This window comes from Phocoena sinus, chromosome 1, assembly GCF_008692025.1.
Source record: "Phocoena sinus isolate mPhoSin1 chromosome 1, mPhoSin1.pri, whole genome shotgun sequence".
NCBI lineage: Eukaryota > Metazoa > Chordata > Mammalia > Artiodactyla > Phocoenidae > Phocoena > Phocoena sinus.
Window position 1 is genome coordinate 161,367,011 of NC_045763.1, and position 26,433 is coordinate 161,393,443.

Here is a 26,433-nt window from a genome sequence, read left to right on the forward strand (position 1 = left end):
ATTACCTTCCCCTAATAGGTAATTTAAACTACAGCTGCCAATAATAAACCATGAGTAACATACCAATCTGTCTTAAAGGTAGTATCCCCCAAAGTGCAGAAAAGACTATTTTGGACTTAATAGTATAAAGGTCTGCTCTTTCTTAAGAAGTTTATGTAGGAAGCATTGCTTAAAAAAATAAAAAGCATGTTTAAATACACACGCAAATAAAACCATGCATTTCTTACCAGTTCAGCCACAAGTTTGGATGTATTAGATGTGTTTTTCCGCCTGGTCCTTAAAGTAGGAGGTGAGAAGACAAATTGAGAAGATAAATCCGAAACGAATTCTTGCAGCTGCACAGGAGGCTCTATTTTTTTAGCTAAAGAAAGGTAGAAAGAAAGAACAAAACACTGTATATCTATTTATATATATCTATTTTATGTATAGAGACATATAAATTCAACTTGCAACAAAAAGCAAGATCTGTGAAGTGCAGTTAAGGGCAATAACGCAAAGCACAATAAAAAGAGGTATGGCATATTTGAAGGTTTGAAATATGGTATGGCAAAATGAAGGTTTGTGGCAAGTCTATCAGTGCCATTTGTCCAATAGCATTTGTTCACTTCATGTCTCTGTCACATTTTTGGTAATTCTCCCAGTAGTTCAAACCTTTTCATTATTATTATATTTGGTACAGTAATCAGGGATCTTTGATGTTACTATTGCAAAAAGATTAGCCTCGCTTAAAGCTCAGATGATGGTTAGCAGTTTTTAGCAATAAAGTATTTTATAATTAAAGTATGAACATTTAAAAAATACTATCGCACACTTAGGAGACTACAGTATAGTGTAAACATAACTTTTACTGGAAAACCAAAAAAACTGCGTGACCTGCTTTAATGTGATATTTGCTTTATTGTGACAGTAAGGAACCTAATCTGCAAATATCTCCCAGGTATGCCTGCCCTGTGTAACCTGAGCTACTTTGCTTCATAATTCCTACTTTTCTAGAGGCAAGTTTTTTATTTTAAGAAGTAATTTTATTTACAAAGAAGAGACTCAAACCCTCTTTCCTTTCAGCTTATTCTGAGCCAGTTGTTCCATGCAAGGGGAACAACAGAAAAGTCCACAGCATAACAGGAACAAAGCAAACAGAAAGTAACAATACAGAAAAACAGGCTGATAGGAAGATTTTCCACAGACAAATAGAAATGGTTTAATTAAGAATTACTTGAAAGTATGTAATTAAAAATATTTATCGGGCTTCCCTGGTGGCGCAGTGGTTGAGAGTCCGCCTGCCGATGCGGGGGACACGGGGTCGTGCCCCGGCCCGGGAGGATCCCACATGCCGCGGAGCGGCTGGGCCCGTGAGCCATGACCGCTGAGCCTGCGCGTCCGGAGCCTGTGCTCTGCAACGGGAGAGGCCACAGCGGTGAGAGGCCCGTGTACCGCAAAAAAAAAAAATCACACACTTCATCTCAGATTTTTTTCCCTGTTTTTACTATAGAGTCTCCATATTAATGGCAGTTTAGCAATGTAATTATGGAAGTGGCATGGTGCAGTTGAACCAGTCTGCCAGAAATTAAATCCTAGCTTCTGGATTTATTAGCTGTGGGACAAAAAGCAAGTTACCTAAACCTCTCTGTGCCTCAGTTTCTATAAAATGAGATTCAAAATGGCCCTTTAAAGTTACTGTGGAGATTAAAGATTAGAATAAAGTTAATATATGGTAAGTGCTTTATGGATGTTTGCATGTTATAATGTTATTATTTCAAGAATATAATTTACAAATCTTTGGAATAAAATTCCCAAATTACAGTTCAATGATATTTCACCTACCGGGACAATCAAGAGTTCTATCAGATATCAAATTCTGTAAAGCATGTGATTTTTAACAAAAGAGGGTCAGAAATAAAAGTCATCTCCGCTCCCAGCTGATAAGTGGCATAAGTGGCACTGGTGGTAACTCCTCTCTTTTGCAGTTAAGATACAGGCAAACAAATCTATGCTCTACGAAAATGATACATTCTATTTTTCTTTTTCCAGGCTACCAGGAGCAACAGCTTCTTTGGCTTTTCAAAGACCAGCTCATATTTTTCACCTACAGTTCCCCACTGCACCCAAAGGAATAAAGAAGGAAATACAAAAATACATTATCACGCGCAAGAATGTTCAGCCCCACCATTCCTTCCATACGCTTCTATTAGCCAGACAAGACTTTATTATACTTGCAACTCCTTGCGTACTTCGGTAAGCTTCCTGAGGGTAAGTTTTGGTGGCCAGTGCTACTTAAGGCCTAAGAAGTTCAAAAGTCCTATAGATTCAAACCCAATAATGTACTGGTAAACAGCTTTCTGGGAAGGAAAAACCAACAACAACAAAAAACGCAACTCTGATTTACAGCATTTGCTTATTTCTGTGCTATAAATGTTCCATGGCTGGCTCACAAAATTCCTGAATATTTAACAACTGGCTCTCACTAGCCAGCAGGAATCGGCTCCAAGACATCACTATTTATTCATTACCTGGGTGATGTGGGTGCTCAGTTTTCACTGAATTTCAATTTCCTCATTGTGGAAAGAAGGAATAATAGTACCTGTACTACATTGGGTTATACTGAGAATCAAATGAACTGGTGAATGTATACCCTAGTATAGACTCAGGTATACAGCAAACCCTTCTTAAATATCTGCTGCTGAGTAATGGAATTTGAGAAAATCTATTGAAATGTAAAGCTTTACATTCTTTTTAGTTAGTGATTCTATGATATCTGTTTCTTCGACATGTTTCAATTAAATAGAGGGTGGCCTCCAGCTTTCTAATCATATAATATTTCTGTATCCACTCTTCTCTGTACCTCCCACCCCTCCTTGAAGGAGTTTTTTTTTTTTTTTTTTAATGCAAGTTGAATAGGCACAAGGGACAGAAGGTATTGTAGGAGTGTAGAAACTATAATCTGAGGGCAAAATAAGAAAGGAAACTAATGATGGTGTTAATTAACAAAAAGTAGTGAATACTCAATACTCACAAGAACCCTACGTAGTAGGCATTATTACCCACACTGTAAAGATGAGAAAACAAGATTCAGAAAGGTTAAATGATTTCCTGCCCAGCTAGTACATGGCAGAAGTGAGAAATCTCAGTCCCAAATTTCTTATCTAACCTCTCTCTAACCTCATACTAGAAGATGCTTATTGTTAATACCAGAAAATCTGAAGACAATTCAAATACCTGGCAGGAGAATGCCTGAGTGATCTGCAGCACATAAGTGAGACGAAATGCCACACGTGGACTCTATCCATGTGTAAAACACAAACAAAAAAATACAAAACCACGAACACTCAGGGTTTTGAGGAAAAATGCTCATGAAATAAGTAGGAGGTGGGGGGAGCAGTATATATATCTATACACAAACCGTAGTTTGTTGGGTTTTATAAAAAACAAACTATATATTCAACTAGAAGGATATACAAGAAAATGTGAACAGTGGTTACTGGTCCTCTACTTGACTAAATACTTTTAATTTCTAATTTTCTGTGGCAGGCATATATTATTTTTATTACAGAAAAAAGTTATAGTTAACATGTATACAGATGACGACTATGTAAAGATAACAAATATCAGAATCATTGAGATGTTTGGCTATGCTCTACCAAAAGAACCCCCAAATTTTGCGTTTACTATACTCTAAAAGTCATTAGAAAAGTATAAAAGAATTGTTAATGACATTCTTCTACCACTCACTGTTCCTTTTCATTTTAACTTTTATCTAAAATAGCAGCTTAGTAAAGTCAGCTAAAATCTCACACATTTGGTCATTTCATTTTCCTCCATGCCAAGTATAAGCATAACCACACTTTCCCAACAGCATGTAAAAACTGGATTATACAGTACTACCAAAATCTCCTATAACTACAGATCATTTTTTGGTCAAATGATCAATTCTATGGCAAAAGGCCCTTTCCTGGGCTTGTGCTATGTAAATATAACAACTGGACTTCATGAATACAATATACTTAAAGAGGTTTTTACACAGTGAATGTTGAAGACAGAAAATTTCAGTTTGCAGGTTTTTAAATGACTTATCTTTATCTTGGCCTTCCCCAAGTCAGGAATCAACTATATAGGATGTTCACTAATGCATTTAAAAATGCATGCAATAGTTTAAAAAAGTTTAGTAGAACAACAAAGACACCTACTTTACTTACAAGTCCCTAATCTTTATCAGCACCTTTTTAGACCTTTTTCCTTAATTGTCTCCCTCACTGAATTCCCCCCACCCCGCAAGAAATCTTAATAGCACAGATAATACTGTATATCTGTTTATGTACTTTATGTATATCTCCGCCTTATACATAAAAAAGAGTAAGATATTTTCACCCTTTTGGGAGAGACATCACTCCCGTTGAGAAGGTATGAACTATACCAACCAAACAGTACAATCATTAGCTCATTTATCGTCAGTGAGGGAGGTTGGGCATGTAGCCTTGCCAGTTCATAGACAATAGGGAATATGGATTTAAATAATTTCTGTATTGTAATCAATAGAATTCTACTGCTGTTTCCCTTCAAAACAATTTGAAGTTGTGGACATCACCTGGGATATGAGCCAAAAATGATGGTTCTATCTGGGGAGAAACCAAAATTAAGTCACATGATATAAGGGCAGAATGAAGAGAAATAATACTATTCTAAAAAATTAAACCTATGTCAAGTGAATTATAGGATTTAAAAAGTCATGGTGAAACAGAAATTCTTGAACCTAAAAATAAACTTTAAAATATAAAATATTTAAATTTTACTATCAAAAGATCAAAATTGGTTTTTGTCTTTGTTTTTTGAAGGGGGAGGAATTCCCTGTAACTACAAATCATTTTTAGAAGAAATAATCCATTAGTGCCTTAACACAAAATCTAATCATGTTTGAACCAACAGAATTTTTTTAAACTGAAGACTTTGAATGAGATGAAAATTATGCTTTGAAAAGAAATAAAAGTACCTTTCTCTTTCCTTGGAACCTTTGACACAGGAGAAGAAAATAAAAAAGACTCATTTTTTGGTTCCGAAAGGTCTGGCAACAAGATGGTCTTGCTAGATCTAGTCCTTGTGCTATGGGAAGATCTAGTCAAAGCAACTGTGGCAAGCAATTTTTCTTCTCGGTCATTTGGTTCTTTGTCTGTCATTTCTTCATCTATGCATTTTTCTGATATTGAGCGTAATAAACGTTTTTGGCTTTGGTTTTCAGTCCTTTTTGTAAGCTTCTTCTTAGAGCTCATCGCTGTAACAAGGTCCTCATTTGGCACTAAAACTGATTTTTCTAAAGCTGGTTTGCCAACATCAGCATTTTCACTTTTAGCTGGGGTGTTTCTTGTAGATCTCCTTGGGATGCCGAGACCTTCTCTCTTCTTGAAACTTCTTGCTTCCTTAACAGCCTCGGATTCTACATCTTCAGATGGATTGATTTTTCTTGGTCTACCACGTTTCCTAGGTGTAGCAGGAGTATCAAATTCTGCTTGAAGAGTCAACTGGGATGAACCAAGTTTGGAATCTTCTATTACATCTGACGGACTAACTTCTTTCTTTTTAACCCGTTTACTATGTTGAATTGGCAGCTGCTCTTCAATGGACTCCCCATCTTGTTTATATCCTGTATTTTTAGAAGTTTCCAAATTAGAACTTCTCAATTTCCTGGTACTTCTGCTAGCACTTGCTACTTTACTGACTTTCAGATCATTTATAACTTCAACACCTTCCTGATTTTCGAGAGGTTTTTTAATTCGTTTAGGAGTCCTTTTTGTAACAGATGAAAGCTTAACTTCTTTTCTAAAAGAAGTTTCTTCAGTTGCTGGTTCCAACAGCTGAGATGATTTTAAACTTCTTAATTCCCTACCTGGAGTAACCTGTAATTCTGGTTCCACAGAATTAATATTTTCTAAAGTGTCTTGATTAATTTCTTTTTTTCTCCTTCCTCTCCTAGGAGTAATAGAATTTTGAGGTATTTGCTGGTTATGAGATATTCCTTTATCATCAGAACAGGCACTTTCAAAAGCCCCTGAAATTTCTTTTGTTTTCCTAGTTTTCTTCATAACTGAAAGTCCCAGCATCTCAGGAGTAGCAACATCTGCTGACTCGTCCTGTTGTGCCGATTTGACATTCAGGTTTTGGACACGTCCTCTGTTGCGAGTTCTGGAGGAAATCATGTCATTAACCTCGCTGACATCTATAGTCACCGTACTTGTTTCCTGAACAGTCTTAAATGTAGATTTGGCTAACCTGGTGGAACACATTACCTTTTGGCTTATTAAAGGTATGTTTTCTTGAATAGACTGTTCCATTGTATCTGAAGTAATTTCTTTACTTCTTGTGTCTTTAATTACATCTAATAAATTTTCTGCGATTGCTACTTTAATTGGTTCAGGCACATATGGTAATGTCTCTACCCTTTGGGACTCCTGATCACTAGTTATGACAGATGGCAAATTTGCAACATGTCCGTGATTATCATTTTCGCCACTGTATACGTGTTTTTCCTCAGTGGCTGCATTAGCTGCTTTAGCTAGCACATTAGATGCTGCAGAATCACCTGTCTCTACTTCTCCTTCTTCACCTTCCAAAATCAAGGTAAAGTTGCTCTGTGGCACAAAAAGTTCCCCATCTACTTCAGCAATGTCACACTCAGCAGAGTCTTTGTTATCAGGTAAGTCACAAAACTGTTGCTCAATGGTATCAAAATTGTATCGAAGCTTAAGAGTTCCTGAGGGATACAACTCACTAAATGAAAGATTCCTAGCCTCTTGTCCTGAATCTTGAACTTCAAGCTTTTCATGTTCAATTACCTAAAATGAATTAAAGATAAGAGACTGTTAATGTATACATTTATTTTAACCTAAAGCATAAATTTTTTTCATGACCACCTCTCCCTCGGTGTATGAATTGTCAAACATAAACTACATTTGATATGGCATGTACTTATGGGTTTACTTTATAAAATATCCATTTAAGCAATCAGACTTTCTCACTCAGTCAAAATAACTAGATAGAAAAAGATTGAGATTCTGAATGGAATTAAAAGTAGAATTCTACATTTCCCTGGCTAAAAAAGACAGTCTTAACAAAACCTTAAAAATTATTATGATGCTAACAGTTGTGATAATTAAGGACTTATTCTATTCTCACCCAAGGAAAGAAAAATTAACTGGAGAAAAAGAAACAACCCCCAAACTGTGTTTTAATGATAATCCCCAAATTACCTAACTAACCACACTTTTTCTAAACAGCATGATCCCCATAAGGTTGAAGAAGAATTCACCTACATAAGCTCCCTTGGGCTAGACTCAATCCTCTTCCCTTTGCTGGGGCTGCATAAACCATGAAATTCCTAAGGCTTTCAAGTTCAGTACCTCTCTTGCAAGGGTTTGGTGGAAGAAGGAATGCTCCTTGCATTTACCTTTTGGTAAGGGAAGGGGAGAAAAAGGAGGAGGTAGAAAGTAACAGAGAGATCTCCTGACCAAGAAGGTAGAACATTACCACCCACCTAAACAATGACATTTTCCCACTCCCCAAACATTCAGTGAAATGAAAGACTGGAAATACCCAGAAATGAGGATTCCCATTTACACCATGCCCACAAATTGTGTTAGCTTCCCAGCTGAAGGAACAGGGACTTTATCCATCTAACTCACGGTGACAATACTCATGAAACTGAATATGGATAACCATGACATTTCTATGAGTTAAACCTCCCAAATATTATATAATCACATCTCTATAAATAATTAGAAGAGGTGATTTTTCTTCATCTTAAATTCATGTATCATATAAAAGTTGCCTGTTGATAATAAAAGAGATTTGGTGGAATTTTAGGAAATGTAAGTTATATTAAATACCACCCCCCCACACACACACAAAAAAGCCCCCACCTTTCTGGAGCGTCTAAGAAGTTAAACCCCAGCCAGCAGAACAGCATTTTCCCACAAGTATGAATGGTGGGGTGGGGAGGGTGGGGGGTGGGAAAGAATCCTATTTAACTGTACTCAATTATTCTCAAATATATGCTCTGGATAGTTTCGATGTCACACATGTCTCTAGAGTAACCAATATCTGTTTTCTTATGGCTAAAAGAACTTTTATTTGAACCGGATACTGAGCAAAAATTAAATAATAAAATTGTGACTTCTTTAACACAGCCTTTTGGTTTTCATGAAAAACAATTTCTTACTTAAAGGATGTGCTCTGTAATTCCACAATATATTTATATACTTTTTTGAACACAGATTTTTATAAAGAGGTTTTCATATAGTAGTCAAATAAATGAATACATTAGATTTGAACTATGGTTTGAAACCTAACTAAACCAAAACTGACAAAGAAATGAAAAATTATTTTTTTTACATGAATTTCTTGAGTATCAGGAGAATCATCAGAAATTGGAGGCTTTTCTTCTGGTAAGTCAACACTTGCTTTTAGTACATCAACTTCTATTTCATGATCTTCTTTCAAGTTCAGTGCTGTTTCCTGGTCAAGCCTATGTTCAGAGATAATAGGGCCTTCAGAGATAACAAGCCCAGAGCTTCCACCATCACCAAGAACATCAGCCATAGCTGAAAGAAAAATGAGAGTTAATCTCCCATATTTTAAGCTAAAAACAAAAAAAGATATATACACAACTGGGGAAGCAAACAGAAGGGAAAAGCCTGCATTGCACTTAATGTTTCCTTGAAAAACTGTCATAGTGCCAAAAAATTTCTAACATCTTAAAAGAGGAAAAGCCTATGAGGATTTACATATCACTCCTGTTTCATCAGTATCCAATCACTCAGTTTAAACAATACATATTTGCTTTCCACAAAAATAAAACACAGAAGATAAATTTTACATTTAAAAATGACAACTTTGGTTTTTCTCAACTAGAATATAATTCTTGCCCTTACTGTGAAACTTCAATATGACGATAAACTGCTCTGAGGAGCTCAGATGTGTTTGTTCCTTATTAATCTGAAAATTATGTTCACCAGGTGACTACTAGACAACCAGCTATCCTTGTTGAGCCATTACAGAATTACATGAGGGACATGCAATCTGGGCTTTGATCTGGCTGTGAAAAGGACTAGATATTTCCCTTTTGGCAGAAAGCATCCAAATGGCCACATATTCTACCACTTAAATAAATTGGGGGGATCATAAAGAAAAATTTCTCCTTATTTTTCACCTTCCTCTTTAAACAACCTTTACTGGCGAAAACAATAAAATATTAAAAATCTGTGCACACTCCTTGACCCAGCAAGGCCACGTTTAGGAATCTGCTCAAAAGAAACACTGACACAGACTGTGCAAAGATGCATACACAATAATATTCACTGCAGAAATGAGACAGCAAAGCAAACAAAAATGGTCATCAGCTCAAACTGTTCACCAATCAGCAAATAGTTAAGCATACCACAGAACATCCATACTATGAAATACTATTATAGCCACTAAAAAAAACAGAATTAATCTGTATTAATGACATGGAAAAATATCTTAAATATACTGTTAAGTGAAAAAAGTTGATTATAATAAATTTAATTGTTAATAATTTATAATAGCTAACATTTACTGAGCTTTTATTAACAGTGAAAGCTATTAAATTTTATAGACAAAGAAACAGAGGTATAGCTCATGGTCTCATACATAGTAAGTGCAGAACAGGGTTATGAACCCAAGCAGTCTGTTTAAATCCTTGGTATTCTCCATCCACCGCACTTACCTCCTCTTTCAACATACTGGGAAAAAAAAATGCACAGGAAAAAAACTCAGGGAAAAGACACTTAATAATAGATTCTTAAACTGGGTAACCGGGTTATGGGGATTTTTACTTTATATGTGAGACTATGATTTCCTGATTATTTTACAGTAAATATATATTACATTCTTAATGGGCGGGGTGGGGTGGGGGGAGAACAGGTCTACTCAAGCTTGTCCTAAGCCCTATTCATAATGTGACAGGCAGAAGGATATAATGGTTAAGAACATGAGCTCTAGAGTCAGACAGTGTCAACACCATATGTGAAATGCTTAGACAAGTCCTCACGTGAAATGCTTAGACAAGTTCTAGGCACAGGCATTCAAGGTGTCTGCTTTTCCTAAACCCAACTGTGAGTTCAATGAGGAAAATATATGTTCCTCATCTCTGTATAGTCAGGGTCTGAGAGGAGGCACTCAAAAAAAAAACAAATTCCATGTATCTGTTCATTTTCCCTGGAGCAAATTCAGTCATTTGAGATTATTTTCTAATAATAATAAGCCAATCTTGGCTATATGTTACCACAAACACAGAATAAATATGGAAGTTTCCCTGTATATATAACTGAATCTCAGAAGATCAAAAAGCAGGTGTGCAGTCTGGCTGGGGACTGGTAATTTACTTTGCTCTTCTTTAAATATGTCCACAAAAAACATTCTAAGACTTCCACTATGAGAACCAAAGAGTGTTTTATAAGCAACCCACTGTTTGGTAGCTAACACACCTCCTCAGAATTCTATTTTTAGCTGGGGAAACAACTGGAGAATAACTGAGATAACAAAGTCTGGATTATTATTCAGATTCTTTTGTCCTAAGAATAGAACACTCTTTAGACACAACACTAAAATGAAATAATTCTAAAGTCAAAATAATACATACATTTATTGTTACCTGCTCTAATTGTAGAGGTACAGCTTTCAACAGATACTAGTCCTTCGTCTAAAACAGGTACCTTGGACTTCGGGGTGAGGATTTTCCTTTAGAAATTGAAATATATACTTTAGTGTGTAAGAAGATTCCATCTGCTATAACTTGCTTTACCCAATTCTTACTTTTCATTTTGTTCATGAAAACTGAGGTTCAGAGAAAATACCATGCAACTTCATCCAGAATAATACTAAATAATTTACAAGTGAATTTAGAAACAAGTAATGCTATATTTGTTTTTCCTATTTTCTAAATTTTTTTTGTTGAATACAATGGCATGACCTTAAACTACAAATAAAATGATTTTAAAATGCTGGTCAGTATAAATTACACTTAGGCCAATTTTTAATTATCTGTGGCCACATTCTTCAAATAAATCTATCAAATATTATAGACATTTCCCCCATATACTCAGTAGAATCAGATTCAATATGTTAATGCTAACTGGAAAGCACATGATAAATGACTCAAAATCGTAGACCAGTGTGACCTGCGTTAATTCACTTGATAAGTGTTCTGGAAAGATGTTGACAGTGGTCCCTTTCTATTCTGAGCTGGCCTTTCCCTAAAGCCAACTAAAGCATGCTGATTTTTTAAACTGGACAAACTGTAAAGTAAATTCAAGAAAAAGTATGTATTTGGAATATATACACACTTATTTGTAGGTATATTTGTAAGACTTAACTCAATCACAATATTTATAGTAAGGATAATTAAGAACCCACAACCAAGTAAGTTTACATTTAAAAAGGAACTAGCTTGCCAAGGATGGTGAATATTCACCTAGATTGTTACTGATGGTGGCTCTTTTGATTTGCCATTGTTGTAATTATCCATCAAACCCATTACAATATTAGTTTTCATTAAAATTTTAAAAACCTTAGAATTAAACCATCTTGATAATCCTTTTGTACTGTTTCTCCCTCTTTTTCCATGAAGGCCTGGCAAAGATGACAGTTTATCAGGATTTCTCTTCTCAGAAGTGAAGCATCTGATTGAGTTCCATGTATGAGAGGTGGCTATCATGATACTGATTTTTGTGGGTGGTTTGTGAAGTCACTCTCAAGACTTATAAATTAATGAACCATTTACAATGCCTTAAATTATCACATTTTATGTGGGCTAATCTTAGTTAATTACCCTTACTACTTGATAACTGAAGCTGCCACTTTTTTGGTATTCTCTACAACAGCGGTCAACCTTTTTGGCACCAGGGACCAGTTTCGTGGAAGACAGTTTTTCCACGGATGAGGGGGGATGGTTCAGGCAGTAATGCGAGCGATGGGGAGCGACAGATGAAGCTTCACTTGCTCGCCCGCCACTCACCTCCTGCTGTGCAGCCCGGTTCCTAACCGGTACCGGTCCGCAGCCCAGGGGTTGGAGACCCCTGCTCTGCAACAGTGCTACTCAAAGTGCTGATGTGTCCAGTCTTGCAGTGAGATAAAGAGTTTATGCCAGAAGGTCAATCAATCAATTACTTCACTGATTAGCTCAGCTGACTTTCGAAAAAGGCTACTGATATATATTCTAACAGAAGCTGCTATCTTGTTGTAGACCATAAACTGGGAACTGGCATCTATCTTATTAGACCGCACTTTAAGTAGCACTGCCATACATCATCTAGTACACGGGCTAAATGTGTTAAGTGCTAAATGAAATGGAATAATTGGGAGCATAACAGTTCCAGCAGTCACTGAAAAACAAAAACTGCTAGAGTCTTGTATCAATCAAATGGCAGGGAACACTACTGCCTCTGAACCATCTCCCTTATGCTCTGCCTTGGTGCTACAGGATACATACCTGATCATCCTGAAACACTGAAAACGGGACAGCATGGAGGGATGCGTGGCTGTGAGTGACACTTTTGGTATTCAACAAAAATAGAATCACCAAAGAATATTAAAGAGTTCTGCCTCAACTTATCATGGCTCTATATATTTAGGAAACATCTGGTATCATTCTCAGATTTCATAATAACTACGAAATAACACAGTTGTACAAATTAACTTCTTTCATAGCAGAAAACATTACCAAAATGGAAATGCCAAAGATCAAAATAAGAGCTCATCTATGCATAGAACAAATATCAATATTTACTACTGCTTCACAGTTGCATTAAACTTTATTAATATTTGAAATTTTCTCTATAAACTTACCCTTCACAGACTGATGGTACACAAAGAGAAGCTTCAACTCCTTGAATGGGGCTTAAGGTATTTAATTCTGAAAGTGCTCCCTCTGCAACTAAGAGATCCTTTGTTTCTGCATCTTCTAAAGTGCCTATAAATCACAGTTAAGAACATTCATAATTATTTAGGCTAAATGTTTAGCGATTACTCACGGTCTTGGCCTATTCCTTTTCAATAAGTTGTTGGGTCTGCTTTTTGTACTTTTAGATTACTCCATTGGCATCAGACTGCAAGTTCCTTCTAATTCTCTGAGCCTAGGTCAAGAGCCCCCCTCCCAACCCCCTCTCTTTCATCTACCACTCACACTTTTGGCTTAACAGGCACTGTTGCAAGTGTTTTACATTTAACAACTCTCTTAATCCTCAACATCCAAAGAGGTAGTACTATTACTCCCATTTTACAGATGAGAAAACAGAAGCATATGGTTACACTGCTTATCCCAGATCACAAACCTAGTAACTAGCTGAGCTAGTAAGATTCAAATCTAGCTTATTTCACTCTAAAGTTTGTGCTACATAATCCCCCACAAAAACAATAAATGTTTCTATTTGAGACTGTCTAATCATTTTAGGACTAATCAATGAAGATACTGCCATGAACATCCTTGTCGAACTTTCACCATTCAAATATTTCAGTGGAACACAGCACATCAAAAGAGTAATGTAAACTTCTAAACATATGCTATTTATAAAGAGAGTCCTAAATTCTTAGAGCAATTAATAATGTGTATATTTATTAAATAAAGACATCATAGCCCAAATTTCACTGCATTCACATTTTAAGAAACCTTAGTTCAGCTTAGGCAGAACGTATTTCCCCAAAGAAACCACTATGACACAGATTTTTATATAAGTATTGGGTTTTACGTATTTAAAGTTAAGAATTACCTTTAAATCTATGCAGGGTAAGAAAACATAAAAATAGAATAACTTTTCTGATCCGCCAATTCTAAGCCAAATCTCTCCCCTTCCTGGTGTTCTACTGGTCCCTTCTATGTTCCCCAGTGTAGCATTTATCAAACTGCATTGTACGTGCTTGTTTGATATAATCCACTAGGTTCAAAATTACATGTGGGCAGGTGCTATGTCTACTTATTACTTTATCACTTAGCACACACAAAGCCGGAGCCCACCTGTTGCACATAAATTAGGGGCTCAAAATTTTTTTGACAAATGAATATAAGGCCACTAAATTCATGGGTCTTTGGACATTACTTTTCAGTTTCCAGTGATTATTTTGGAGGTAGGGATGGAGAGTAGAATGAACTTCCTGTTTTCTGAGCAGCCTTCTAGAAAGTTGAGGCTGCTGTATGGATACGTTAATCTAGTCTGTAAAGGTAGTATTATTATTTCTCATAGCTATAGGAAGACCTTAAGTCACACTGATACCTGACATTTCTTCCTTAACCATTACTGTTCTTTTCCAAATTTCATTTCCAAATAAAAACAGAACACACATTAAGTTCTCCTCTCCTCAAATCTCATACCTACTTATAATGAATGTAACAATATAAATAAGCCATATTTGTAAGTGGAAAGAATTAAGATATGTGTATTATGTCTAGAACCTACTGTGCTGTGACCATACAATTATTTAACCCCGATGCTTTTCTTATGACAGAAAAACCTCTATTACAGATTTTACTGAAGAGTATCAATGGCCATTTTGAATATTTGGGATGAGTTCTTACCCATTTGTTTCTCCAGGTCTGGAGGAGTTACTTCCAATTCAAATGTATCTTTATCACTGTTCTCAGTCTGTTCAGTTAAATTAGTAATTTGTTCAGTGGAAGAGCATGTCACTGGCTTAGAGGCCATGAAAATACCTTCAAAGTCTTCTGGTGATGGAGCATCCTGATACTCCAAGGTAGTCTGGTCTGATCTGGCTGAAGTGTTGCTATTTTCTATGTTCACATCCAGTTTCTCCAAACTTTGTGAAGTTGTATCCTGTGACCTCACATTAATTTCTTGATGGTCCTTTTCAGGGCTATTCAGGGGAAAAGATGTTGCCTTATCTTTATTCTTCAGCCATTCAGCTTCTGCTGGAACTGCACATTTATGGAAAGGTGCAGTAATTAATGCTTTTGTTTTGCTGTCATCTGCAGCCTGTTAAGTAAAAGGTTTGGAGAAAAATAATTTTACTAGTAAAAATCAGTCACATCTAAGCTATCCATCCCAATCATACCCACCCTTTCCACGTTCCGTTTTTCTCCAAATTCTTTTCTCCATCAAAATTCACTTATTCTAAATCCATTCTCTTCAGATTACTGATTAAAAGTTAATGATTGTTAACGGTTCTCTAACTGGTAATAGATCACTAATCCCAAAAGACTAAAACACAGAATAGGCAAGATGCCCAATAAGCACCAATGAGTTCCTATTAACCTACAGTGGAGCTCTGAAGACATACCCTCCCTAAACAGACAACGAACTAGGAACTTAATAAGAGAAGCAGTACAATACGGGTTAAAAAAAACAAAGAAATTTAAAAAAACAAAACAAAACAATTCTAGTCCCATTTCTACCACCAAAAAGCTATTTGGTTATAGATAATTTGGCTTGGTGCTTCTAGTCCTATTTTCTTCACCTGTAAGTGATGGGTTTGGCTTGGCCAAGGCCCTAAAGTTGCCTTCTGAACTAATGTCTTCTGATTTTATGACTACCTGCAAGACTGTATATAAAAATCTATAGTGATATTATATAAATCAATTTATCTAACTTTTTACTTATAAGAGCTAATATATTCTTATTAAATCCTTTTGTTCCAACTATTATCAAACTTACTCCAGCAGTCCATTTTGTGGTTATGCCTTCTTCCATGAACGAAATTCTAGTTTCTTTAAGTCGTAAAGGAGGAGTAAGAGACCTTCCAGGTGACAAAGAGGGAGACGCTAAAGGTGTTGTTCGAAGACCAGACCTTAGGATGGATTGAGGAGTGAACTCAGCAAATCCAGGGGAAGTAACTGACATAGCCAAAGTCTTAGCTTTCTATGACAAAGAGCAAATGGAATTCACCATTAGTGTTTGTAAAAGGCACCTACACAAGGACAGACAGGGCCAAGCGAGTCACAATGGTGGCTATATTCTCATCTCCAATAAAAATATCAATAAAAAGTTGTATTACACATTACTGGAAATACAAAATTCTACTCAGGGCTTTCTATATATAAGGCTATAAAAATAAACCATAAAGCTACATCCATAATCATTCTAAAGACCTTGGTTATTCCCAGGTTTAAGTTCAACTTAATAAAGTGCTGAGATAAGATAAATTATTTAACTATTGCTTAGAAAACTTTAGTTAGGTGAAAGAGATGATAGTGTGTGACGAACAGAACCTAGTTTAATTATAGCAAGCTAATCTAAATTAGACTAACTTTTAGAATGTTTTAGAAAAAATATAATTCCATCACGACTCCAATAGTAACTGAATTACTTATAAGAATTCTGACTGGTTTACTATAATGAATACAAATAATTAGCATAGGAACTAGTTAGCAGAAATACTGATAATTCCTTCACTTAACCTCTCCTCTAAAGGACTAGTAAACAAATTATTGGATCCTGTTACATTATTAAATTCCATTAGATCTGTTACAAGATTATACCGATTTTTTTCCTAGATTCATTTTGGTAGCAAGTACAAAATTATTCCCTCATTTAATTTCATTTGAACTTAGCCCTAGAGAATAAAATGTGAATGTTTTTCTATAGAAGAAAAAAAGTATTACTATACTGGATATTAAATGTCAGGAACTTAATAATCTTAGCAAGCTTCTTTTCAACTTCTTTTAATAACTATTTTAGGTCTAGCATTTATTAAAGTATCTTTTATCCAACCTGAAAAATAAGAATTCCCTGGCTTCACGTTAAATGCTGGATATCCAGAAACAATTAAGAAAAAACAACAACAAAAAAAGAAAGCTTCTGGGAATGAATCCAGAGCACTGGACAACGAGCTTGTGGATAACATATGTGAAAACATTTTGACAACGGGAGGGTAAAAGTCCACTGCTACCAGTCATCACAAGTTTAGTTTTGTGGTTTCTCAGCTAATAATTTATCAGAGTGGGTGAAGGAAAAAGCAATTCCCTACTGATAGTAGGAAAGAGTAACAGTTTATAATTTTATTGAAGCCAGAATTTTTAAATAAATTTTTCTAAAAATATTAAGAACTAAAAAGAATGTGATAAAGGAAAGAAATAATGGCAAAATGCTATTAGAAACTGAATTAAAAAAAAAAGCAAACCCAAGAATATGAAAGCATTTTTCAAAGGAAAAAGGCCTATTTATAATAACCACAGAGGCTTGCATTACTTTCAGAGCAATGTAACTGTTAACCTTGAGCATAGTGCCCATTAACCACAAAGGGTAAATTTAATAGTCTGTTTCTGAAAATATAAAAATACAGTAAGCATTGTGGAAACATATCCACAGAAAAGAAAAAAGGAAAATAAAGGCTTAAAGCCCCTTATTACCCAAAGATATCAATTATAAACAGCTTATTTCTCTCTGCTACTTGAAAAGTAAGAACTTCCTAGCTTCACTAGGAACGCTAGACATGTTTATACTTACCTTAACTACAAGAGGAGTTTCAAGTAAATGTAATTCTGAAGCCCTGAAAGAATTGGGACGTGATCCTTTTGATTGTGAATTTACTGGCAATGAGGTGGACGCCAGGGACAAAGGAGATCTTGTGGGGCTTTGCTGAATAAATCCCAAACACTGAGAAGGCTGGGGGACAGGATGAACAACCAAATCCAGCAGTCTGTAATCACAGCATATATATAAATAGAAAAATCCTGGTAACATACTTGAGTTATACTGAAGGAACCAAAGAATTAGTATCCCATTTAATTACGCAGACTTCTATATTCACTGGTAAATATAACCATATGAAAATATAAATTCAGACAAGTATATTACTGTAATGCCACCCGTAGTTCCAGAAATCAAAATTAATTCAGTAGCAAAAAAGAGAATTATGAATTCTAGATAACAATTTGGTCATCCCCCCGCAACCCTGAAAAGGAGTTCTAGCCCTCCTCCCTCCCTTTTACCAATATTTACTGAGCCCCTACGATGTGCCAGGCATTATTTTCAAATGAAGATGAACTGTTAATGATTTAAATACTCAAAAAAACAAGGCAATGTTTCCCTAGCAATCCATTTGCTACGTTTCCCTAGCAATCCATTTGCTACAATTCACTTTCACAACATAAAAATTCCTTTCACCCACGTGAGGTACCTAATGAATACTGGTTTATTTACCTTTATGGTTCTGATCACAATGAAGACTAGACTTACCAACCAAAAAAAAAAGTTAATTTTCTCAAATTAATGAGGTTAGTGGCAAAAGAGAATCCCAGGATTCTACTAAATGGCTTTCTATAGTGTCCTGGATATTTTTATATCGAATGATAGGAGAGAGAGCCTTAACACTTTTATTATCGCTCCTTTCTTGAACCCCAGATCTATTAAGATACAAAGGAACTGAGAAAAAGTGACTTGTGGGAAAAATATCAAAACTACTGGTACGAAAACAGAATGCCAGTGATAATGACGTCCATTTGAAGCAATCTTCTTGCCATCTCCTGAGGGTAATTAAAGGAAAAGAACCTCAATCTAATAAAATCTAATCCAAGAAAGGGAAAATCCTTTCACGATTTGAAAATATATCCATTATGCACACTACAAACAGCTTTGGCCCCAATTGCTTTTAAGTTATTAACTTATTCTGAGTACTTTATTCTTAGTATCATAGATTCAGATAACTTTATTCCCATAAAATTATGTCATTCTGCCACTGATAAAATGTAAACAATCAAAAATTTCCAACAATTATGGTCATATTATTAAAGAGAAAGAATCATTACATCGAGACACTTGTTTGTTCTCTGCTATTGATGATCATGAACACTTCTCAACTCTTCAATGTTCTTAAATAAAATAAACACAACCACAATTTCATGTTGGATGCAAAATTTCAATTTAACTATTTACTTTTCTTTTTCTTTTTTTTTACTATTTACTTTTCTAATACCACAGGTTAAGAAATAAAATATTATTGCATCTGAAGCCACTTAAGACATTTTAGTAGGCTCTGTTACACAGGAACAAGCTTTAAGAAGCCAACCAAGATTAGTTGGGATTTATAAAAATAAGCTTTATTCATGGGTCAATCAACAATGAGATTAAAGTTTATTTTGCTCATGATTTTAATAAAATAAAGTTTGCTTCTTTTCTCTAGGCAGTCTGAAATCATTAAGCAAAAATTCTAAGCAATCAACTGATGCAAAATTTCTTAAAATTACTATAATACTGCCCAAATTATTCATTTACAGCAAGCATTAAAAACTCATTCAAGAATTTAAAACAATATTTATAAAAATTTTAAAGACAATTTAAAAATTACAGTGTAATTATTAACTGTATCACCTCACACTGGTCAGAACGGCTATCATCAAAAAGTCTACAAATAATAAATGCTGGAGAGGGTGTGGAGAAATACGAACCCTCCTACACTGTTGCTGGGAATGTAAATTGGTGCAGCCACTATGGAGAACAGTATGGAGGTTCCTTAAAAAACTAAAAATAGAGTTACCATATGACCCAGCAATCCCATTCCTAGGCATATATCCAGAAATGAAGAAAATTCTAATTCGAAAAGGTACACACGCCCCAATGTTCACAGCAGGACTATTTACAATAGCCAAGACATGGAAACAACCCAAGTGCCAATCAACAGACAACTGGTTTAAGAAAATGTGGTATATATATATAATGGAATTAGTCATAAAAAAAGAATGAAATGTTGTCATTTGCAGCAACATGGATGGACCTAGAGAATACCATACTAAGTAAAGTAAGTCAGATAGAGAAAGACAAATTTTATATCACAGTGTAATTCTTATCTAACCTTGTCTTTTAAAAGTGATTTAATAAATTCTTACCTAGAAATTTTTTGTGATGCTTTTGAAACTGGTGTTCCAACAAATGCCTCAGGCAGCTCTGGATCTGGGAGGGAATATACTATAGGAGATGGTTCCTCTATTTTAGGACTACAAAGAAAATAAAAATTTAACTTTTGATTATGTATCATGAGGAGGATTAAATTACAAATGCTGTAAGAAGGTGAGATCAGATGGGAGAAGGGGGCTTTCATTTTCTTCCTTAGTGCATTTCTGCTTATTTACAAATAATGAACATAATTTGGTTTTAAATTTCAAGACAAAGAACATTCTTCTTGCAAGAAAAGTAGACAACATAAAAAAGAGTTTTCCTTTTTATATACATTAATAAGCTCTAAGGCTGGATTGTTTATGAATGCAGCTGATATCCAGGAAAGATTAACAAGTAGCATGACTATAAAAGGTGTAAGAAAAACATACCTATTGTAGACAGAGATGCTATTTTTAGGCTCATTACTTGCCCAGACCTCTCCAATTTTAGATAACACATTACTGATGAAAGTAGATCTTGTTAACACAGTCCCTGTTACAGCTTGCTTTGGAACTGCTGATAATGGTCTTGGCCTAGAAACTGTAAAATGAAAAAGGTAGGATTTAATTTCATCTCTAACACCAGAATTTTAATAGATTAATATGAAAGAGTGATTGGAGAAAACGAAACACAACGTAAGAGCAGTTAAAGTTATATTTGGTTTAGTAACATCTATGCAGAAATTTAACAATTTGGGCTTTTAGGAGATGGTAAAGTAATTATTCTACATATTTTCTAGAAGTTAGACAGGAGTCTTCAAATGAAATAAAAAGAGTTCTGTCATTTTGTATTAAATAAACTGTAAAAAGTTCCAAGAAAGCTTTTGAGTTCTTGGGGTAGAGTAGCCAGTAAAAAAAAAAAAAAAAAGTACCACTGTGAGGAATCAAAGCAACATTGAGCTAAATAGAAGATAACGATGGTTTCAGAAGATAATCAATCACTCAATATCTTTTCTAGCCCAATACTTTATGACATTTTTCAATGATATCCTACCTTCTCGAAGAACTGATGATGCTGACAGATGGTAAGGCTTAGCTCGCTCAGTGGCTAATTTTCGCTGGACTCTAGGAAGAATTTTCCCATATTGGTCTAATATAGAATTTCGAGCCACTGATCTCTCTCGCAAACGAGGATCACGATCATTCTGTTGAACATATCATAACTGGTAAAAATTTAATCTTCAAAAATGTTAGTGCTATGTTTATATATTTACCATTTAACATTAATTATGAATACGCAAGAATATCTTCCTCCTTCCTACATATCCATTCTTCCAAACCAAGGACCTCATACACACACCTAATTGCTTCATCAGTCCCTACCTATCACTAAATTCTAAGCCTCTCCTTCCCAGCCTTGATTATTCACAATAAAAGCAATCGCTATCATTTACTAAGCAACATGTTCACACACACCTCTGTGCATCCTCACACAGAGATATTGTCATTTTGCAACTGACGAAACAAAGGTTCAGAGAGTGTGCTCATTTGTTCACACAGAGCAAATGAACAATTAGCCCAACCCCTACAGTCCATACTTGTTGCACTATTTATTTCCTACTGCTATCCTCTACCAATTCCTCTTGTTTTCCGAGTGAAGCAGTAAGTCTGGCAAGACTGTGGGCAGATATCTAAACAGAAATTGCATATATGAAAGAATTAGATAAGTAACAATACCCTGTTTCTCAATTCTGCTACAGAAGCCAAGAAGAGGATTTCCTAAACTCAAGGTTATACAATGCTCAGCGGCTACTGAACTACAAGCTCTCATATAATAAAGTCACCTGTTTTCCCTATTCTCTTGTCCCCCATAATAAAACAAGTTTAACTGTACCATAAGCTTTATCTTCAGAGTTTGGTTCAGCTTCAAGGCAGGAATATAATTGGCACGCTGCAAATGGTGAACTAAAAGGAATTCATGATTCTGAACACTGGCACTGGACTGTAAAAATCTCACCAAACACTCCTAGAAAAAACAAAATAGATTTGTAAGCCACTAACTTATCCTGAGTTTCTGGATATAAGTTTACACTGATAAGTCATTACCTGTTCAGTGTCTGTGAACGGCAGCTTCAGTAAATCCTCCATTAAGCCCATTTCCTGACAGACTTCATATGTGTGCTTGAGCAACTCCTCTATATCCAACCTATTAGAATGCTGTCGCAGTAAACTCCAGGCTTCAACCATGCACCTGAAATCAATATTTATCAAAGTTTAGTTTTAGAAAAGCTATTTAAAATCTTCAAAACAAGTAATCCACCTGAAGAATCCCAAAGATACTTTGTACATGTAATTTAAAAGTACTTTAAAATTTTATAGAATACTAATCACTGCATAATGAAGTTGTCAACCAGAAGATAAGGCATCTCTAAAGACTTTATATTATAATAAAATGTTGAATATTTCACGTAATTTATTGAATACTGCACTGAAAGTAAAAAACAGAATTGTTCTATGGGTAGAGAATGGTTTTAAGCATATGAATTATTTACCCTCGTGATCACATGGCTGACTGGGAGCTGCAGCTTGCTGTCACTGCTCAGCATCATTAGAGAGAATCACACTGCATATCATTAGCTCAGGAAAAGATCAAAATTCAAAATTTGAAGTATGGTTTCTACTTCATACAAGCATATTGCTTTGCACCATTTTAAAGTTGAAAAATTGCCAAGTCGAACCATTTTAAGTCAGGGACCGTCTGTACCCAAGAGTTCAAGAAGACAAAAAACTAATGTGGTCTGCACAGTACTGAAAGATTAAAGCGAGGTTCTTAAGGAGGTGACACTCAGCATGAGAAGAGTGGAAAATGAGCAAAGACCTACAGACAGAAACAGCATATTGTATTGATGGGAAAATAAAGGACTTAGCTTAGTAACAGACGATTTTGGCTGATCTATAGCAAGATCTGACTGGAGAACTTGGGTCAAATTAGACAGTTTCAGATAACATGTGGGGCTGCTGAAACATCCTTCTGTGGGCAATAAAGTGTTAAATGAAGCAGTGTTTCTCATGATATATTGTTAAGTAGAAATAAGCTTAAAACAGCATGAATGGGCTTCGCTGGTGGCGCAGTGGTTGAGAGTCCGCCTGCCGATGCAGGGGACACGGGTTTGTGCCCCGGTCTGGGAAGATCCCACATGCCGCGGAGCGGCTGGGCCCGTGAGCCATGGCCGCTGAGCCTGCGCGTCCGGAGCCCGTGCTCCGCAACAGGAGAGGCTGCTACAGTGAGAGGCCCGCGTACCGCAAAAAACAAACAAAAAAACAGCATGAATAACTATAATTTCTAAAAATTAATCAATAAACAAAGCCTATAAATGTTTATATATTTATTTAGATAACAAAATGTCTGGAAAAATATACACTAAGATTAACAATGATTAATCTTGACAGGTAGAATTTTTGGAAGGGCTGATAACTGTCAAGTCAGAAGCAGGGGTAGAATAAAAAATGGCAAGCAGATAGGAATAATTTTCTAAAAAAAAAATCATCATTCCTAATTTTAAGTGAATAATTTTGATTTTAATAGGCAACTTAATTAAAAAGCTTTAGCTATAGTTTTTATTGAAATAAAAACAAAAACTGAAAGAAGGACTTATAAATAAATAACTGACCCTCGTAAGAAACACAGAATGTGTGAACAAAGTTACAGCAATTAGTATTCATAATGAAAATGCATCTGAGGAAATTTTGGCAGCACTGTCCCAGACTCCCACTAGACACAAAGTTTCCTGGGGAAGCAAATCCCACTGCTGGCAGTTCAGGGCCCTGTTAATTTTATTGTTTGGGGATTAGAATATTTTAACGTATTCCACAGAACTTATAAAACTAACGACCCAAATAAGTAAAACATTTGTGGTGTATTCCCTAAAAATCTGCATCTGAAATTGCCTTCCACTTCTTCTTCTACCAGGACAGGCATGACAGTGTAGTTGTTATAACCTGAGTATCTAAGAGGACTAATTTTTTTCCTAAATCAAAAATCTGGGAATGTTAAAATGAGCACACCATTTTTGTAGAAAGAAAAATAGCTAATGAGGATGAATGAACACCTCACCATTAATTTTAATATAAAGAAATAGATGAAGTGGGTATAATAAAATCTTGGTATCTGTTGAATTTGATTTAGGATGGGTGTACGGAATAGTCATTGCACTATTCTACTTTTTGTGTATTCTGCAATCTTCTTACAAAATGCTTAAACCAAAATAAATTTCAGATGTATCAAAAATTTAAATGATAAAACAAAAAACATAGAATGGTAATAGAAGCAGTGAGAGGATTAAATAATAATATTGAAGTGGAAAAGACTGGTCATTCTGACTTCATAAAATAGCTCTTTATGAAAAGATGTGTTCAATTATTATAGTGAGATATTAATATTACCATTTTCACCTATCAGATGGATAAAACTGATAGGTGAAAATGGTAATATTAATATGATTAATTATTATTAGGGGGGTTAAACTGGCATGACATTCATGGAAGGCAACATGCCATTATCAAAATTACAGTTGCAAATATCCTTTTACCCAGTAATTCCACTTCCAGGATTTTACCTTACAAAATAAATTTGCACTTGTGTAAAATGGGTGGTTACTCACACACAGCAGTGTTTAAAATGGTAAAACATTAAAACCACCTAAATGTTCACTAAGGGAAGCCAGTTAAAAAAATACTGGTACATCCACTCTTTATGTACTATTATGAAATGAATTCCAAACTAGCTTTAAAAGTATATTGCAGAATGATGTACAGTATGCTGTTTGTATTTTTTTAAAAAGGGAGAGGGGGTGAAAATGACATATATACACATTTGCTTAGTAGGTCCAAAACAGCTTAGGAAGGATACACTAGAAATTAACATTGTGTGGGTAGTGGGAGGAAGCTTAGGAGGCTGGGAATTCACTGTGTATCCTTTTGTACCTTTAGAAAGAAGCATGTATTTATCTTACTATTCAAAAACAGAAAGAGCCATATTCTTGCCCCTCTTCCCCCAGCCCATGGATATATATTTTAAGTTTTCCACTTTAAAGTACGATATCTACCCCCAGTTGAGCAGACATACTAGTAGGAGTAAGATTAATTTATTTATGACTGATCAAATATTAATCTAGTAACAGTGAGCATACCTGAAAGCAAAAGACAAATAATGTTTTTTTCCCAGTTTCTCCCCTAGCAGGAGAAGACACAGTTACCTCCAACTACAAGAAACTGATGCTCCATTTTGGGCCAACACGTTCATAAATTTTAAAATAAGTTAAGTTTCAAATTCCCACTCTCTCCTGCTTCCTATGGCAGAAAGGCATGATGCCAGGAAAAGCAGTAAGAAAATCACTTCAACTGATTAAAGGCTAAACTAGCATGTTGATAGTAAAAGTTATTTCAATAAGAAATGTATGGGGGTTCTTGGCGATACAGCAAGAAGAGAGCCTGAAAAACACTCCCGTGACAAGCTCTAAAAATGCTAGATTGAATATAAACAATCTTTTGAAATGCATCATGGAGATCACAATGAAAAAACAAATTCCAGAGAGGTAAACAAGCAACTACTGGTTTCCAGTGATTAGTGTAAAAGTTAAAATATTTGGAAAAGATATATCATAAATAACAGAATACTGGTATAGCTACATTAACAATTACTCATGATGAAGGTTACTCTATAATAATAAAAGGTTAAAGTCATTTTAAAAAACTCTTATGTATCTAATATTCGACATACAAAAAGTTAGCAGTATTATGAGGAATGAACACATCCTTCATTAGAGTAGGCAACTTGCTATCTATCTATCTATCTATCTATCTATCTATCTATCTATCTATCTATCGCTGCATCGCACGGCATGCAGGATCTTAGTTCCCCAACCAGGGATCAAACCCACGCCCTGCTGAAGTGGAAGCGCAGAGTCTTAACCAGTGAACCATCAGGGAACTCCCACAAACCTTTCTTAATAATTAAGCAGACCACACACACACACACACACACACACACATGTACACATCATTAAGGACATACAAGGATTAAAACCACACAATGAACAAACTTGATCTTTTAGACAAATACACTTGACATCTCACCTAATAAATGAGCAACACACTGACTACTTGTGAATACAAGTCTTAATAAATTTTAGAGGATGGGTACCACATTGATCATATTATGTAGTCATGATGCAATTAAGATAGAAAAGAACAAGATAATTTTTAAACCCACATTTGTAAAGTGAAACTTCTAAATACCTGATAGGAAGAGAAAAAAATCATAATGAAAATTTTAAAATACTTAGAAAGATAATTAAAATTGTGGGATGATGCCACAGACAGAACATTCAGATTTATGTTTTTATATTAGTAAAGATAAAGGGTTGAGAATGAGAAATCATCCAACTTGAGTTAAAAAGCACTTCCCTGGGCCTCCCTGGTGGCACAGTGGTTGGGAGTCCGCCTGCCAATGCAGGGGACACAGGTTCGTGCCCCAGTCCGGAAAGATCCCACATGCCGCGGAGCGGCTGGGCCCGTGAGCCATGGCCACTGAGCCTGCGCGTCCGGAGCCTGTG

General features: G+C 35.4%; 1 protein-coding gene across 4 annotated transcripts in view; it reads right to left on the reverse strand.

The window, feature by feature from the left end:
* Positions 1-26,433, reverse strand: part of AHCTF1 (AT-hook containing transcription factor 1) — an 80,897-nt gene that overhangs the window by 3,386 nt on the left and 51,078 nt on the right. The window contains exons 22-34 of one of the 4 annotated variants that reach the window (XM_032634720.1): positions 21,926-22,070; positions 21,714-21,845; positions 20,874-21,024; positions 20,270-20,420; positions 19,832-19,939; positions 17,454-17,646; positions 15,663-15,866; positions 14,570-14,984; positions 12,847-12,970; positions 10,643-10,740; positions 8,374-8,582; positions 4,982-6,818; positions 228-361 (exon numbers count right to left, since the gene is read on the reverse strand). In XM_032634720.1, the coding sequence (XP_032490611.1) occupies positions 228-361; positions 4,982-6,818; positions 8,374-8,582; positions 10,643-10,740; positions 12,847-12,970; positions 14,570-14,984; positions 15,663-15,866; positions 17,454-17,646; positions 19,832-19,939; positions 20,270-20,420; positions 20,874-21,024; positions 21,714-21,845; positions 21,926-22,070 (3,901 nt within the window). The remainder of the gene's footprint in view (positions 1-227; positions 362-4,981; positions 6,819-8,373; positions 8,583-10,642; positions 10,741-12,846; positions 12,971-14,569; positions 14,985-15,662; positions 15,867-17,453; positions 17,647-19,831; positions 19,940-20,269; positions 20,421-20,873; positions 21,025-21,713; positions 21,846-21,925; positions 22,071-26,433) is intronic. The other 3 variants (XM_032634751.1, XM_032634741.1, XM_032634731.1) reach the window with 3 other exon arrangements.